The 19516-nt window shown below is 36.3% G+C and overlaps 1 protein-coding gene and 1 long non-coding RNA gene across 2 annotated transcripts; both read right to left on the bottom strand.

Annotated features, from left to right (window-relative positions):
- Positions 1-7086: 7086 nt before the first annotated feature.
- On the bottom strand, positions 7087-8061 carry LOC130460641 (uncharacterized). Its single transcript, XR_008920542.1, has 3 exons — positions 7833-8061; positions 7590-7670; positions 7087-7270 (listed from the first exon to the last, which is right to left on the bottom strand). It is a non-coding gene; the product is annotated as an uncharacterized lncRNA (long non-coding RNA).
- Positions 8062-17119: 9058 nt separating this feature from the next.
- LOC110798422 (protein MIZU-KUSSEI 1) lies at positions 17120-18520 on the bottom strand. Its single transcript, XM_022003594.2, has one exon. The coding sequence runs from the start codon at positions 18247-18249 to the stop codon at positions 17488-17490; it is 762 nt and encodes a 253-aa protein (XP_021859286.1). The 5' UTR covers positions 18250-18520; the 3' UTR covers positions 17120-17487.
- Positions 18521-19516: the final 996 nt, after the last annotated feature.

Here is a 19516-nt window from a genome sequence, read left to right as displayed (position 1 = left end):
TGGAATTGATGAGGATATAAAATAAACCCTAAGGAATTGGGTATTTAGGTAGTTTACTTAATTGGGCTTTAAAATTCGCGGGCCGAGAATCTCTTGAAGCGAACAACAAAATGTTCGCTAAACAACCTTGAAATGGTTGAAGCGTACAACACCAAAGCCCGCCCCAATAGAGTCTATTGAAGCGAACAATTAGAAGCCCCCCTCGACATCTCATTGAAATCATTGACCCGCATTGACATAGTGGTTGTAGGGGCGTGCTTTTAAATGTCCGCCTCAACAAGGGGGCTGCAATAGGGGTTTTTTCCACTAGTGAATAAAGAGATGGTGCTGTCCTTGTTGCCCTCTTGGTGTCTTAGAGCATCTCCAATAGTAAGCTAATTTGATAATTAGCTTATTATGCCACATAAGATTTCAAGCTATTTCATTGTCTAGCTAATTTGTGCTCCAATGGATAGCAACTAGCTTGTTTTAGTTTCACTTGTCCCACTTGTCAATTAATTATTTGACAACTTTGGTAGCTAGTTGTCAAGCAAATTAGCTTAAAAAAGCTAATTTGCTTGGCCAAGCTAATTTATTATTTGCACTCTAATGGTCTAGCTATTAGCTTGAAACTTTTATAAATTTCAAGCTATACTACAACCATTGGAGATGCTCTTATAGTACCATTCGAGGACTCGTGCCGTTGTAACTTGATATGCGAGCGCCTTGACTTATGTGATGCTGATTTCTTTAAATGTGTCGTTCTGAATGGCAAAGGAAACATTTTGCTGAATGGACGTCCCGACTTTTCTTTCAACCATCTGCATGAGTTTTTCGCAGAGAGTTCCACGGATTTTATAGGTTTCTTTGACAAACTAGTAAAAACAATGTGGCCTGTGATCAAGGGGCAGGAAATGTATTCCCGGACCCGCCTATATTTAAAAATTAATCCTGTAGCTAAAAAATTGGGAGCTGTTATACCCAAATATCCTGATAATGTTTCTGAATCAAAAGCAGGTTTGCAATCTATCATTGAGATCGGGCAGCAGTTTAATGTTATATCCTTGTTGTCTGGTGATGGTGAGATGAATTACCTTGATCGAATTTGTGGCGGTCGAGTTGAAGTTAGAGGAGAAGATGTTTAGTAACAAGAACATTATGGTTTGTTGTTTTCATGTGCCTATCTTCCGTGTAGACGATGATTCTCTCTATCTCCAGTCTCTGATAACTACATGTTCTGAATTGTATTCTAAAGACAATCTTGAGATGGTAGTGGTAGCAAAGATGAACACTTTGGCCAATTATGAGGGGATTTTCGATCACTTCTTGTCTGGGTTTCCTAGTTGGTGTCTTGCGGTACCGTTCAAGGACTCAAAACGCCGTGACTTTATATGCAGGTACCTTAACCTTGGTCGTGGTGGTTTTAAATGTCTCCTTTTGAATTCCAATGGAAGTGTTTTGCTCCATGAAAATGGTTGTCTTTCTAGTGTTGTACTGAATTGTGGAGCTGAGGCCTTTCCCTTTACTCAAGATTGTCTACACAAACTTGGCAAACCGGACATCCCATATTGGAAAACTTCCTCTACGTCCACGCTTGAGGGACTTTTGCAGTGCAATTCCACTTTTGTTCTTGGTAAAACTAATTCATCAATATCATCGACTTGTATCTCGCAACTCAAAGGGAAGGTTGTTGGGTTGTACTTGTGTTGGGAAGGAGATTTTATTTCCGAGCTGGATGACGTCTATAAAGAATGCCAAAAGAAGTCGCTGGCGTTTGAAATTGTACTGGTTTACATGCCCTTTGGTGACTGTCTTGACCTTGAGGTATTTATGGCCAAAATTGATAGTATGTTGCGGGATTGTAACGCATGTTGGTGGTGTTTTCCGTTTAACAACTCTGTAAGCCACAAACTGGGGCGAGTTGCCTATAGCGGCACGGAGGATAGGAGAAGCAACTATTTGGTGAGAGAGGAGTATCTAATGCCCTTGTCGGATTTGATCAAAATGGCCAGCTTTGGACACTTGACGCTCGAGAACGTCTAAAGAGTAAGGGCTCAACTGTTTTTCCATTTGCTGATACTCTGCGCCAGGATGTCATTGATCAACTCCGTTCTCACGCACACCTTGACTTCATGAATTATTTTCAATAGTAATATCATCTCTATAACTTTCGACTTTTCATATTGTCTAATGTTCATCTACCTCGTTTCTATCTGTTATATACTCGACACCGGACAGTGTCTCTGCTATATACTCGACACCGGACAGTGGACATTGTCATGATAAATGCACACTTCAATTTAGGCCAACATTAGAAAAATTGCATAAAATGAATGTATCTGACATTTCTTACCGAAAGTAAAACTTTGAGTATTTATGCTGTTTTCTGGAGCTTAAATAAAATAATTTTCACTGATCCAGACTGTAGGTAGAAGCAGAGTTTTCTCTGTTGCTTTAAGAAGAAGAATACGTATAACACTTGAGATGTGTTAGTAAACAGTCAATATTCTCTGTAGGAAAACAAAACACAGCATATCATAAGACATATTCCAAGTGATTTTATTACAAAAACAAACAATGAGGATGAGTCCAATTACCTCATTATTTTTGTGGCGACTAGGTTGTGGCAATGGTAAAAAACAAAAAGAAAACAGACGTGAATGTTATTAGTATCTAAATGATGCCAATAGAATATCTTCTTTTTCTTTCAAGAAAAAAGCAGTCTAGTCTAAACATTATTTTCTACTGAAAAAGAGGATGCTTCTTATAAAACCAAGAATGACTGATGCTGCTAGATGTAAGAGAACCTTATGCCGTATGCCCCACCAGGTAACTCACATAAAACCTGTATAAATTGCCTCTTGTTATTATGACTGACAGTAGTAGCAACTCACTCCCATGGTTTAAACTTGACAGATATCAGCAACTTATGGATCTTTGTCATCGTTCATGTCTAGTTAATCTTGACATCTTTTCTTGGTTGGAAAAGGGTAATCTGCATCCTGAGGCTCAAAACATGCAGTGGAATCATAACTAGCTTCTATACATCATTTCTGAGCCTCTAGATGCAGATGATCTGTTTCTTGCCAAGGGCACTCTACTTCATTAGCCTTTTGAGTATGTTTCTTTGTCAGAAAGTTTCTGGAAGAAGAACAGCTGGATGTGAACATGACTCCTCCAGGTTTATTCTTTCATTTTATATATTAACTTGCTGTCCTGATATAAACTACACTTCTGCAGCAAATCACCATCTCATGCATGGCTTTCAGCAGCAGTTTAGCTTTGTAGTTTATGAGTTTATCCAATCAGTACAAGTGATCGACGAAGCCATTGAATATATATATATACTCTCTCCACATCTAGTTGATTGGATACTCTTGATTAACTGGGGTGCATCTTTAAAAACAAATACAACTTGGATACCATGCAAGTTACAATAAGTCTTATATTGACACTTGCTTGTTGGTTCAGTGGTGATTGGGGCTGAATTTGGTAGGGAGAACCCGTGTTCGATCCCCCGCAACAACAATTGGGAGGGGACTAGAACCTAACCACCCAGAACTCGCCCCGAATCCAGATTAGCCCTAAGGGTGAACCGGATGCTAACACCAAAAAAAAAAAAAAAAAAAAACACTGCATTAAGGTTTGTACTTCTATAATATAAAAGGACGCGAGGTAATCAACAAAATGAATCCAGGAATCTACAATTATGTACTTAACAGCTAATATAGTTAATCTCTGAGACATTGTTAAGAAGATATATATACTTCATTTAACAGTATCCGTTATTCAGTTATAGACATATAACTGAGCACAAAAATGAGGAAGAAATTAAGTCATCATCCTGACAATCATATAACTTTCTAACTTGAACTTGACACTTCCAATGTAATCTTCCATGAGTTTTGACAAGAAAGAACGACAAAAAACTTAATAGATATTGAGATGCTAGTATACTTACAGAACAATGGATCTTCAATCCATCTGAAAAGTTAAAAACTTATTGGCTAGAAACTAAAGGATTATATTCCAGTAAAAGCTTTGATTTGATACAGTTTGTCGATTAGAATCTATATATGCATATTATAAATTGATTAAACAAACTTGGCTGCAAATTGCAACACGTCAAGTAATAAATTATTAAATGATTCTGCATTTAGGAACTTTTGTACTGCATTTAATTAGTACTTACGCATTTTAATTATAGGATGTGATTTCTAACTTTGAGCCTTGATTCGCAAAGTGGCCCCCGTACTTAGGTATTCCAGGTACGTACATGTCTAGGGTGACCACCTATTCCGTGAGGATTATGTGATGTTTATTGATTGTGAATCGTGTGTTGTGAATTTATGTTTGATGTGTGAGTAAGCATGTTATGGATTATTAATGCTTTATGAAGCTTTGTGAACAATCATGTTGTGATCTTTAATAATCGTGGAATTATGTCAAACATGTTGTTCAAGTTTATATGCATGTATGAGTGTTTCACATGCAAGTTATGTTAATGCTATTGTACAGAATGTCTAGCGTACTTTGAGCCAAGTGCTTATGCCTCAGTGCATTATTTATTCTACTGCCATGTGTAGAATATGTTTAGGAAGTTTATGTGAATTGAACTAAGGACTATTCGTGCTATGGGCACACCCCGCTTGTTAACAGGCAATGTCGGGTTATCTCAAACAGTGTTTTGAGAAGGAACAATGTGAGTAATATCACTTGAGTCCTATGTTTGATCACAAGTCCTAAAGGATTAAAATGAAGTATGAATGTTTGATTGTTGCTTTGTTGCTTTGTTGTTGAGTCTTGAGTCGCCTTGTACATAAAATATTAATTAACGTAAAGCGCAACTCAGAATGAGCTTCAAAACTCTTGGAACGTATATACCTTGAGTATGAACAATGGGGGGAGTCTTGCCGGAAAACTTGTACTCCTTGAATAATACAAGAAGTTTCATTCTTCTTTTTATGCTTTTATGCACTGGAATTCCGTCGGTATGGCCCAACTGTCGGTAGGAGTCCGACTTGTTACGGTTGGCTCCCATCACCATTTTCTTTCGTTTTGAGGATACTTTATTTTACCCGTTCGGAGCTACTTCTTAATTAATCTGTGAGTCAAGAGTCGTGTCAAGTGTCGAGTCTTGTCTCCATGTTTACTTGTTTATTAAATGGCTTTTGCATGTGGATTTTTAATTCGTTGAGTGAATGATGTTAGGATAGAATGTTATTTTAGCTTGTTCGTACTCAGCTTTTGCTGAATTCGTGCTTTATGTCTTTCGGTCATGACCTTTGCCTTAATGACCCTATGATGATCCATCGTTGCATTTGTGTTGTTGGGGAGTATATTTTAATAAAACAGGTTTATAGAGATAACTTGCGGGAGAAGTTATCATGGAGATTGTGTTTGAGAGTTCAATTCTACTTCCGTACTTTATAAACTCTACTTTGATTTTCTAGTCATGACTACAGTATTTCTTTAAACTTTAGTTAATGGATTTTAAACTATTTAATGTTTGGTTTTTGGGCGTTAATGGTTCCAAGTTGTTTTATGACCATTGACTATTTATTATATTTGGAAGTTAGTTAAATTCCGCTACGTAATTCTGTTAAATAGTCTTATCCGTTACTATGATGGCGGTTGTTGATAATTCCTTTGTTTCAAGTTGGAAAATGTTTTATAAAAATCAACGAATTATCAGGGCGTTACACTACTATGTCATCCGTGCGTTGAAGAGCTAGGGTCTGACAATAATAACAAATCACTAAAACAAAAGTATAAATATTGACTCCTTAACAGCTTAAAAGACTCTAATACTTAAAGGATTGTCATTGTAAATTCTACAGGCGATTATCATTGTAAATTCTGTTTTTGGACGGCGTTTCTTTTTCCTCCCCACACACAGACAAGGCCGCGAGTGTTCTTGAGCAAGGCTCGGCAGAAGGTAGGATTTCAGTTTGTGAAGGTTCGATTTCGGCACGATAGGTTTAGTGTTTCAATTTTAATCCAATTTAAATGTTTTTTTCTTTGTTAACGAGTGTTTTTTATTGATTGGGTTACCATAAAATTTCAAGGGTTTCAGTTTGCGAAAGATAATTTATATCAGGTGGTTATTCGAAAATTCTACAGGTTTCACTTTGTTAGTAGAGGATTTGGATGATTAGTGTTTCACTTTCCATCCGAGTTTATTGATTTTATTTTAAAAAATTTGGTAATCGACTAGTCTTTATTTCCAACGTTTTGAATGAATCACCCGAAATATTTTAGGGTTAGGGTTTCAATTTCAATGGAATGAATTGATATTTATTTTTTCTTTGTATTCTGTGATTTATTGGATGATTTAAAATATTTCAGGAATGATTCATTCAAGATATCCGGACGAAAATGTTTCAAAAGGTTGTCCGATTGGCAAATCCCTTGACGTAACATATTTGTTATCCGGTGGTATGAATAGCCGAATAAGTGAAGAAAAAAAGAAGAAAAACGGGAATAATAATGGTTATCTAGTTCGAAATGATATCCGTTCAAGCAAAGATCGAGTGAAGATTGAGACATTGGAAGAAAAATACATATTGGTTTGTTGTTTGAATCTGACCGATGTCCTCAGCAAGTCTGATTCAATCTATCTACAAAACATGATAACTACATGTTCCAAGTTGTATTACTCTCGGGGTGATTTTGAGACTGTAGTGGTTCCAAAGATTACTAACTTGCCGCCCAATCACTAGTGGAAAAAACCCCTGTTGATGGGGCATTTTCGGCTTGTTGAGGCGAACATAGCCCGCTTCGACAGAGGGGGCTTCAACAGCTCGCTGAGCTGTTGTAGCGGGCTTTGTTCGCCTCAACAGGATATCTGTTGAGGCGGGCTTTCAAAAGCGTGCCACAACAGCCCAAAAACCATGCTAAAAAATGGACCTGTTGAGGCGCACTTTAACGTAAGCCCCCCACAACAGACTTCTCTGTTGAGGCGCACTTCTGAAATGCCCCCCACAACAGACTTTTTTTTTTTTTTTTGCATGGTTTTTAGCTAATTCGTATGTTTTAGCTTTCATTTCATATGGTTTGGGCCCTTGTAACTGGTTAGTGCGCATTTTGGAGACAAAAATCTTGAAATACTAAACTTTTCTTATTATTATTAATCAAATACGGAGTACAAGAATAATACATCTGAGTTTCTATAAAATTAGTACTCCTCTTACAAAGTTGAATAACTCAAAGTACAAATATGTAAGAAAAATCCAAGCTAAGCAAATTGACAACTCCATTGAATGGAATGAATCTCACGGCCATGACAAACCTGCAAAAAAAAAGTTTGTAAGAGACAATTTAATGAACAATAAAATAACAATAAAACAGAAATGAAAATCCTTAAAATATGAAATAATAAGATGAAAAAATACAAAAAAAGATATCGAAAATGTAACAGAAATGAAAATATAATTTTATATTTCTAATTAGTAGCCAAAAATGAAATCGGAAACAAAACAAAAATTTAGATGAAAATTAAATTCTGGATGTAAAAGTTATTTTTTTTTAAAAATCAGATTATAAACTTCTAATGAACATTAAAATTAGATATTTTTTTCCCAAAAAAAAGACAAGAAAATTAATCTTACCCATTTAGATCTATGATTCTTCTGCCGCCGAGATCCTAACGCCGGAGACCGATCTTATTGATTGAAGATAGATCATCAAATCTATAAGAAAAACAACAAATTTCCCCCAAAAATTGAGTTAATTGCCGACTTTAGCAAAGAAATAAAAACTTCACCAAATCATGAACAAAATAGAAAATAGAGAAAAAAAACAAAATCCATTCCAAAATTAAATTGAAAAGATGAAGGAAAAGGAGATTAGACCTTGTTAGTATCACCATCTCGAGAAAATATGGAGATGGTTCAAAGCTTTTGTTTCTCCATCTTTTGTGAACCACAAACATGGAAGGAGATGGTGGAAGAATTTCGATGTTCGGTAATTTTTTTCAAGAACAAATGTAATCGCAATCAAAGAAAGGACATGAAGATTGGAAAGGAGATGAAGATGAAAAAAAATTAGGAAATGAGGAGAGAGAACGAAAAAACGGCAGGCCAAAGGAAGTGGAATTGATGAGGATATAAAATAAACCCTAAGGAATTGGGTATTTAGGTAGTTTACTTAATTGGGCTTTAAAATTCGCGGGCCGAGAATCTCTTGAAGCGAACAACAAAATGTTCGCTAAACAACCTTGAAATGGTTGAAGCGTACAACACCAAAGCCCGCCCCAATAGAGTCTATTGAAGCGAACAATTAGAAGCCCCCCTCGACATCTCATTGAAATCATTGACCCGCATTGACATAGTGGTTGTAGGGGCATGCTTTTAAATGCCCGCCTCAACAAGGGGGCTGCAATAAGGGGTTTTTTCCACTAGTGAATAAAGAGATGGTGCTGTCCTTGTTGCCCTCTTGGTGTCTTAGAGCATCTCCAATAGTAAGCTAATTTGATAATTAGCTTATTATGCCACATAAGATTTCAAGCTATTTCATTGTCTAGCTAATTTGTGCTCCAATGGATAGCAACTAGCTTGTTAATTAAATTAGTTTCACTTGTCCCACTTGTCAATTAATTATTTGACAACTTTAGTAGCTAGTTGTCAAGCAAATTAGCTTAAACAAGCTAATTTGCTTGGCCAAGCTAATTTATTATTTGCACTCCAATGGTCTAGCTATTAGCTTGAAACTTTTATAAATTTCAAGCTAGTCCCTAACTACAACCATTGGAGATGCTCTTATAGTACCATTCGAGGACTCGTGCCGTTGTAACTTGATATGCGAGCGCCTTGACTTATGTGATGCTGATTTCTTTAAATGTGTCGTTCTGAATGGCAAAGGAAACATTTTGCTGAATGGACGTCCCGACTTTTCTTTCAACCATCTGCATGAGTTTTTCGCAGAGAGTTCCATGGATTTTATAGGTTTCTTTGACAAACTAGTAAAAACAATGTGGCCTGTGATCAAGGGGCAGGAAATGTATTCCCGGACCCGCCTATATTTAAAAATTAATCCTGTAGCTAAAAAATTGGGAGCTGTTATACCCAAATATCCTGATGATGTTTCTGAATCAAAAGCAGGTTTGCAATCTATCATTGAGATCGGGCAGCAGTTTAATGTTATATCCTTGTTGTCTGGTGATGGTGAGATGAATTACCTTGATCGAATTTGTGGCGATCGAGTTGAAGTTGAGGAGAAGATGTTTAGTAACAAGAACATTATGGTTTGTTGTTTTCATGTGCCTATCTTCCGTGTAGACGATGATTCTCTCTATCTCCAGTCTCTGATAACTACATGTTCTGAATTGTATTCTAAAGACAATCTTGAGATGGTAGTGGTAGCAAAGATGAACACTTTGGCCAATTATGAGGGGATTTTCGATCACTTCTTGTCTGGGTTTCCTAGTTGGTGTCTTGCGGTACCGTTCAAGGACTCAAAACGCCGTGACTTTATATGCAGGTACCTTAACCTTGGTCGTGGTGGTTTTAAATGTCTCCTTTTGAATTCCAATGGAAGTGTTTTGCTCCATGAAAATGGTTGTCTTTCTAGTGTTGTACTGAATTGTGGAGCTGAGGCCTTTCCCTTTACTCAAGATTGTCTACACAAACTTGGCAAACCGGACATCCCATATTGGAAAACTTCCTCTACGTCCACGCTTGAGGGACTTTTGCAGTGCAATTCCACTTTTGTTCTTGGTAAAACTAATTCATCAATATCATCGACTTGTATCTCGCAACTCAAAGGGAAGGTTGTTGGGTTGTACTTGTGTTGGGAAGGAGATTTTATTTCCGAGCTGGATGACGTCTATAAAGAATGCCAAAAGAAGTCGCTGGCGTTTGAAATTGTACTGGTTTACATGCCCTTTGGTGACTGTCTTGACCTTGAGGTATTTATGGCCAAAATTGATAGTATGTTGCGGGATTGTAACGCATGTTGGTGGTGTTTTCCGTTTAACAACTCTGTAAGCCACAAACTGGGGCGAGTTGCCTATAGCGGCACGGAGGATAGGAGAAGCAACTATTTGGTGAGAGAGGAGTATCTAATGCCCTTGTCGGATTTGATCAAAATGGCCAGCTTTGGACACTTGACGCTCGAGAACGTCTAAAGAGTAAGGGCTCAACTGTTTTTCCATTTGCTGATACTCTGCGCCAGGATGTCATTGATCAACTCCGTTCTCACGCACACCTTGACTTCATGAATTATTTTCAATAGTAATATCATCTCTATAACTTTCGACTTTTCATATTGTCTAATGTTCATCTACCTCGTTTCTATCTGTTATATACTCGACACCGGACAGTGTCTCTGCTATATACTCGACACCGGACAGTGGACATTGTCATGATAAATGCACACTTCAATTTAGGCCAACATTAGAAAAATTGCATAAAATGAATGTATCTGACATTTCTTACCGAAAGTAAAACTTTGAGTATTTATGCTGTTTTCTGGAGCTTAAATAAAATAATTTTCACTGATCCAGACTGTAGGTAGAAGCAGAGTTTTCTCTGTTGCTTTAAGAAGAAGAATACGTATAACACTTGAGATGTGTTAGTAAACAGTCAATATTCTCTGTAGGAAAACAAAACACAGCATATCATAAGACATATTCCAAGTGATTTTATTACAAAAACAAACAATGAGGATGAGTCCAATTACCTCATTATTTTTGTGGCGACTAGGTTGTGGCAATGGTAAAAAACAAAAAGAAAACAGACGTGAATGTTATTAGTATCTAAATGATGCCAATAGAATATCTTCTTTTTCTTTCAAGAAAAAAGCAGTCTAGTCTAAACATTATTTTCTACTGAAAAAGAGGATGCTTCTTATAAAACCAAGAATGACTGATGCTGCTAGATGTAAGAGAACCTTATGCCGTATGCCCCACCAGGTAACTCACATAAAACCTGTATAAATTGCCTCTTGTTATTATGACTGACAGTAGTAGCAACTCACTCCCATGGTTTAAACTTGACAGATATCAGCAACTTATGGATCTTTGTCATCGTTCATGTCTAGTTAATCTTGACATCTTTTCTTGGTTGGAAAAGGGTAATCTGCATCCTGAGGCTCAAAACATGCAGTGGAATCATAACTAGCTTCTATACATCATTTCTGAGCCTCTAGATGCAGATGATCTGTTTCTTGCCAAGGGCACTCTACTTCATTAGCCTTTTGAGTATGTTTCTTTGTCAGAAAGTTTCTGGAAGAAGAACAGCTGGATGTGAACATGACTCCTCCAGGTTTATTCTTTCATTTTATATATTAACTTGCTGTCCTGATATAAACTACACTTCTGCAGCAAATCACCATCTCATGCATGGCTTTCAGCAGCAGTTTAGCTTTGTAGTTTATGAGTTTATCCAATCAGTACAAGTGATCGACGAAGCCATTGAATATATATATATACTCTCTCCACATCTAGTTGATTGGATACTCTTGATTAACTGGGGTGCATCTTTAAAAACAAATACAACTTGGATACCATGCAAGTTACAATAAGTCTTATATTGACACTTGCTTGTTGGTTCAGTGGTGATTGGGGCTGAATTTGGTAGGGAGAACCCGTGTTCGATCCCCCGCAACAACAATTGGGAGGGGACTAGAACCTAACCACCCAGAACTCGCCCCGAATCCAGATTAGCCCTAAGGGTGAACCGGATGCTAACACCAAAAAAAAAAAAAAAAAAAACACTGCATTAAGGTTTGTACTTCTATAATATAAAAGGACGCGAGGTAATCAACAAAATGAATCCAGGAATCTACAATTATGTACTTAACAGCTAATATAGTTAATCTCTGAGACATTGTTAAGAAGATATATATACTTCATTTAACAGTATCCGTTATTCAGTTATAGACATATAACTGAGCACAAAAATGAGGAAGAAATTAAGTCATCATCCTGACAATCATATAACTTTCTAACTTGAACTTGACACTTCCAATGTAATCTTCCATGAGTTTTGACAAGAAAGAACGACAAAAAACTTAATAGATATTGAGATGCTAGTATACTTACAGAACAATGGATCTTCAATCCATCTGAAAAGTTAAAAACTTATTGGCTAGAAACTAAAGGATTATATTCCAGTAAAAGCTTTGATTTGATACAGTTTGTCGATTAGAATCTATATATGCATATTATAAATTGATTAAACAAACTTGGCTGCAAATTGCAACACGTCAAGTAATAAATTATTAAAGCAGATGACCTACTACTAAAATAAGAGTTTCAATAAAATGTTCTTGGTTGCCTATTAGTGCAATTACGCAAGACTGTAACTAATTAATCTATTTAGACTGTATTTTGGATTTAATTATCAGTAACAGATTACTATCAGTAGGGTTGGTCTTCAATTCTTCACTACTAACACTGTGCAGATGAGTTCAGAGTATAACATACAGTCCACAAACTGCGAAGAATGCAAAGCATCTGAACCAGCAATTATTATCAGGTCATTGTTTATTTTTTGCAGGGGAAAGTGTGTGCAAGATTGCAAGGTACCCTGGCTGCTTGAGTGCTTCATTGGTGGCTGCTGAAATATTATACTGTTAAGATTTAATATGAACTTTGTAGTTCTGCAAGCTACTTTGTATTGTGATTTTATACCAAGTATCAGTAAAGGCTAATTGTTTTGTTAACTTGTAAGCATGATTCACTTAAGGTTTGGTTAATAAAACAAAGCTCTTGATTTCGCAACAATTCTCAAAGTAGCTTCCTAAATCAAGTCATTTCAAGTTCTTTTAAACACAATTGAAGTATCATGCCAAACATTTTCAATTAGATTAGACAAAACACAGGGGAAAAACAGACGAGAACAAATTACAGTAATAAACTAGGGGCCTTGACTCCCACCACAAGCCTGACAAAAGAAAAATTAAACCAAAGTTGGTGTATACTGCCTAAAACTTTACAAAGAATGAGCTTGTTCATGGTGGAAGTGGCAACGAGTATTAGCCTAGGTGAATGAGAAAATATGAGGACGCGTGACAACTGATTTGGTATGAGAAAAGTTTACAAGTGTGCTTCTCGGGTGCTCAAGAAACCTGCAGATTTAAGTCCCTATTTAACACGGTGTAGTACATAACATGATCTGGTTGGGACATGAAGATATTCGAAAAGAGAAAAAGTTAATTTTTTTTTTGAACTGTGTTGTTTTGTGCATAGTTCTAGCCCGCCTTAGTATGTTGTTCATATTTTTCCAAGTTGTTTTACATAAACGTGATAATGTACATGGTCATTGTCTAAAAGGCGTAACAGCCAGCCTTAACTCAAACTTGGGTTAAATTATGAGTTTCACAAATGTTAACATTAATTTATTATAATGGTGCAACAATGTTGACATAACAGATTCTAAATGTTAAACCAGTAAAATAATGGGTGTTTCCAACGAATCAGAAGCAGGCACTCCCAAGCTTGGTAATCACTATTGTCTGTTGTCTCACCCCCTTAGCTTTTTGGAAAAAGGAATGGGATATACATATATATACCACACGAATATTGAAAGACAATACAGCCGACCTTAATTACCTCAAACAACATGATCTAAAATACATAAAGACTTGTCAACAATCTAAGCCGGTCTAACACAGTTCGCCTTCTGTTGGTGTTTATTAGATAGAATAAGACATGAGAAGCACAATTGTTACCAAGAAGAAATGCCATGGAATATCCAAAGTCGTTGGTAAAGAAACTAGTCAAAATATTTGTGTCCTTGTTCTTGTAAAGGAAGAAGAATATCAATATCAATATCAATATCAATATCAATATCAATCAAGATGCTGGATTAGAGAACCTTATCTTGGCATTATGCCATTGGTACGTGCAGATTCCTTTGTCAGTGAATTAGTATATGTTGGCTCTTGATCTCTCAAAATAATTTGTCAGAACCTCTGATTAATACAAACTTCTAAAGATTTACATAAATGAAATACTTCGTATAATATTATTCCCCTAAGGTCGGTTTCACATCTTCCTAGCCTTCCTTAGGCCTGCTATCCTCTAACAGCCGAAAACTGATACTGAAGAATGATAAGAGTAGTACCAAAGCCAGTTTCTTCATTTGGAAAAACATTAGAGTTAACATGTTTCATACTTGGTATGTAACACTTAAGTAAATTGACAATTTTGACCTTTATTTGTGAGTCTTTCTTGTCTGATGGCCTGCTCCTTGCTCGAAAACACAGCTTTTGGTGCTGGAATCCGGTTGGCAGCTGAACATAACTGTAGATCTAGCAGTCCTAGCTAAAATAGTTTATCAAGCTAAAGCTGTGTTTGTCCAACATGTATTTTTGTTTCATGTGAAATTATGGATTGCACAAGGTTTACGTCTGCTTCACAGTGTCTAGTACGTACATATTATCTAGTAAGAATCTATCAGTCTATCAGTCTTTTACATGACTATATGTACTACAAACTTACAAAGTATTTCAATCAATAATACTCATTCCTTTGAATACATCTGTCGCAATGATACTGTAACCTGAACTCAACCAAAAGTAATATTGATCTGATTGGAGAACATCTTTCTATAAAATATGACTAGCACTGTACTTGCTTTGTTCTACATCATATTATACACTTCATAGATTATAATCATTAATCTACCTTAATTTCTACTTTACAAAATTAAAAACAGACTGATAAAGGGTAAGATGTATATTAAATAATGAAACAAATCAATATACATGATTTTATAACATACTTAAACTTTGTTTATCAAAACACTAGAAGCTGCTTCAATTCTATCTGACAGGCTGAAATGATCCAAAAAAATAAGTTGACATACACTGAGTATCATACATGACTCAAGTATGTAACGAGTATGACTTAAACTAGTTAGAATGGAAAGCTGAGCTCTAATGTCCTTTTACAAGAAGATAACTGTGATTAGACAACTCAAACTTCGTACATTGGTTCAGCTTAAGCAAGAAGCTAGCTGTTGTCAGAAACCTAAGGCTCGAGTTTTGTAAACAAACTGACAAATAGTGTACAAGAATTAGTATTGTTAAAAAATGCTGAAGAATATCCACGGATGGAGTAGTGAGTATCAACCTATGATTGGTTTAGTGAGAACAAAATCGAACTTGATAAGTGACAGATACAGCATCGTTAATCGTTTCTCAGCATAATCCCACTTTCGACTTTTGCATCTTGGTACAATTTGGACTAGTATATATACACATTCCCAAACTTGTCATCTATAGATCATCAACATATCTCTTTTCTAGCTACCACAAAATATCACATATGACACCGGCCCTTTCTCCTTTCCTTCTAGCTTCGATCAATCTGTTTCATCAAAATAGTATGTATGTATGTATGTATGTATGTATGTATGTATGTTTGGTTAGAAATGGATAATCTGCATCCTGAGGCTCAAATTTGTAAGACTACTATCTATCTATCTATCTTGAGCCTCAGGATGCAGATGATCTATGGCTGGCCAATCTCATTTGATCATCAGTAGAGGTAGTCACTAGTCACATATCAATTCGGCCATTAACAACCTAAGGTATTTTTTAGGTCCTTTAAGAGTATTTATGGAATAGTCATGTGTAATAATTTAGCATGGTTTTGCTAACATCAAAAACCATTACTTGTAACCCAAGAAGCGCGTAAATACTCATGACAACCAACATGACCTTCATTGGTTGTTTCCCAGGGCTATGCCAAAAGCATCATGTTTCAACAACCTTGCACACATCTTATCCATTACAACTAATTATGTTGTACTACGTAACTTTTATGTGATTATACCCTTGAAACTACACAAGTATCGACCTTATGTGATAAAAATTATGCCCTTTAGTTATAAAATAGCATATGGTATGCTTTAATTTTCTAAAAGTTACACAACTAATTATTCAAAAGAATTGATTTCATACAAAAGATAGCTTTTAGTAGACTTGGGCTTGGGTTCCAATGTATTGGATGTTAGTGATTGAATGATTGTAAGCAATAGTATATTGGAAACATTGAATGGCAACTGGCAAAAACAGAACCTTACATAAAAATGATGGGAAATATATTTTATATCATGTAATTCCCTATAAAAAAAAGTTTAGGATTTGGTTTGATCATCATCATTCATCATTGTGCTCCTTAATTCTTCATCAAGCAGTCACCAGTTATGCATAAACAATTTTGTTACTTTTTCTTTGAAAGACAAAAACAATTCTTTTATACCCTATCATATCCAAAACTAAACTTAGGTTTGATGCCTCTATTTTCTATTTAATGCCAACTTTTCTTGAGTCAAAACCAAAATCAATCTAGAATACAAGCTTGTCCTAAACGTTGATCCTATTTGACAGCTCTACTTCGGAACAAGCTAGAAATACATACTACATCCGTTTCAAAATTTATCTTTACATTTTTCGTTTTAGTCTATTTCATAGTGTTCTTTACATTGTCATTATACTATTTTTGAACATGAAAATTTAATACCTTACCCCTTTACCCCGTAACATTTATAATTTTCTACTCACTTTCTCTTACATTATTCTTTTTTTTTTTACACGTAACCATCTTTCTATATACTGATTATTTCTTTTACTTTGTTCATATTTTATTATATTCTACACATTCTCCCTTTTTATCTTAATATTTATGCAAATAGTAATTGTAAATATCATAATAAAACGGAGGTAAGTATATAAACAATATTACATTATTACCCTGTAGTTTGGTTTAGTTACATAATCCAATGCTGTGAATCAGTGATGCTGATGCTGATGCTGCTGTATTGTTTACGGGGTCTACCAAGGTCTTTGAACCAGGCCAGTTGAAGTTGAAGAGAATAATAAGACAAAAGTCAAACTCTGACCATTGAATAAAAAGATGGTCAAATAACCTGGCTTTACAGTTTACAGTTTACAGTTTACACCCCCAAAGGGAGGTGAGGGGAAAGGAAAGGAAAGAGGTACTCCGTACTCAGTACTCAGTACTCAGTACTCAGTACTCAGTAGTAGTAAAACAAAGTGAGAATTCAACTGTAAAAGTCACATGCCATTAAAAGGCATTACAGTTACACAAGATGGCACAACTAAATATAGGAATCTTTTTGCTACTCTTTCAAAATTAAAGCAATAATTTCTTCACATTATCAAACCATTATGCTTTCATGTTGCACCACTTTCATATCATAAAATCATAAATGATAAATCTCTTTCGCTCTTTTACGGACTACTACAAAGCTCCATTCTTACAACAAGTAAATCCATCTAACATGGTTAACAAAGGATAAACCGGCTCCAGCCCCAATAAAGTTTGCACTCTCAAAAGCAGAGTAAGAAAACGCTTAGTTTTCAAGCACCTTTCTCTCTTGGAAACCTCCACAAACAGATTACCCCAAGAATTTTCTGATCCCTAAAAAATTACAACTACAACTAATGGATTAATCAAAAACCCTAACTAATTAACAATATAGAGAAAAAATCAAATCAATCATACCCAAAATACCCCTCATTCAGTTACTTGTTTTACACACAAGATCTGAGCAAGAAAACACTGAGCTCTTGACCCGGCCCGTCATCCGGGCTCATCAAATGAAACGATTCAGAATCGGCCCCACCAACAACCCACTCATAATTGGCCCGCATATACATCAATTCTTCCCTTCTTTCTTCTTCACCTTCAGCTTCAGCAACAATTACGCCCGCACCCATCGTAATGCTCTGCATCTTCTTCAACATTTCCCGGGTTTCTTGAGTGGGCTTTCGTCGAGTAGCAAACCCGACCCGACGGCCATTGCAGAACATAGTCCAAACAGGGACCAACTGAAGAGGGCAAGAACTCAGCTCCAAACTCTTGCATTCTAACGCGATACGAAGGAGCCCGCTGCGCATCTCTTGAACAAGGTTTCGGGTGGAGAGAGAAAGTTCTAGAAGGAGGGATGGTTTCGGAGAGAGACGGTTGAGTTGGACACAAAACCAGACGTGGGACCCACCACGGTAGCCGAAGAAGGTGCAGATGACCATGGATTTGGAGAAGCGCGGCGGAGCAAGGTTGGAGATGACGCTGACGTTGTCGTCGCTGCTAGCGGTGGAAGCTGGGGAGGAGCAAGAGGTGGGAGAATCATGGGGTTTGTAGAAAGTGTCGAAGAGGATGTCGTCTCTTAGGGAAGTACTGAGGCGTTTCTTGGTGGTTGTAGTGTTGGTAGGGGTGGTTGTTGCGGTGTTGGGGGTGGTGGTGATTGTAAAGCAACCAAGGAGGATGCGACGGAGGAAATCTACCTTTGTCATTTTGGGGGGAAATTCTTTTGCTGACAGAATTTGGGGGGTTTTTGGATTAAACGATAAATCTTGAATAACAGATTTGGGAAAACGTGGAAGACTCAATCACTCAATATGATGTGTGTATTTATAGAGAAAATGGCGGGAAATTGTTATTTACATCGACTCATAGAATGACCAGTCCAGGGACTTTTCTGTTGTTATTTCTTTTGGGGTCTGATGGGAGTATTTTACCAAAGAACCTTTTGAATTCAGTATATTTTGTCGATTATATTACTTGGTTCATTCCACAATGACATTCACATTTACCATAACAATTATTTATTCATGAGATAATGGAAAATGAACTTAGATTTATCATTTGTCTTCTACTCTCTCCGTATTTAAATAGGAGATACATTAAACCGGATACGGTATTAAAAATAAAAATTGGATGAAATAAAATAATGGAGTAAGTGAGGTTGGGGTATTATGAAAAATGCTTGGTTCAACAAAAAGTACACCAAGTAAACGTAATTACTCCCAAGTCCCAAACAATCTTGATGGGCTTGCAATTGCTATTTCAAGACTCTTCATATTTTTAATTTTTATCGCTTAATTAGATTCTTTTTCTCGTGTGTTTTTAGTTTACCATCATACTAGTATAACACCCGTGCGATGCATGATTTTTAATATAAACATAAATTTATACTCCGTATGAAATATGGTAGACAATTATCATCAAAATAGAGCTTATAGCTATCCTCCGAATTATAATTAACGATGGATAAATTTGTTATTTCCTATTCGGTGTCATATTGATTGAAATAGTTAAAACAAATAAGGGTGCATAAATAAATTTATTTTCTCTCTCATTCACCTCTTGTGTGAAGAATAAACTTAATGATTTCTTCCACCATTCACTCGACAGTAATACCCAGTTAATACTTGCACAATCGCCCCATTAACTTCATTACCCGACCACTTAACACCTAACTACACATTTAATTTATTCAGTTATGGATGACTTTGAGGCGAGGCGAGGCCACACTCATACCCGCCTACAATTCTCATCTCCATCCCCTCCATCCACGATAGGAACGATACCCACCACTCTCAATTCCCGTCTCGAGAGGTACACAATAAAATTTATCCCTGTTTCATGACTCCCCCTCCGGTGTATCCAGTACCCCGGCCTAAAATAACCCACTCTTTGACTAAGTTTTTTTTTTTTTTTGGTAAGATAGTTTTGAATCTTAAAACTTATTCCAGAGTTTTTAACAATCCATTTGTCTGA

The sequence above is a fragment of the Spinacia oleracea genome, chromosome 5 (genome assembly GCF_020520425.1).
Source record: "Spinacia oleracea cultivar Varoflay chromosome 5, BTI_SOV_V1, whole genome shotgun sequence".
NCBI lineage: Eukaryota > Viridiplantae > Streptophyta > Magnoliopsida > Caryophyllales > Amaranthaceae > Spinacia > Spinacia oleracea.
Note: the sequence above shows the minus strand (reverse complement) of the source record. Positions and strands in the feature narration are given on the sequence as shown.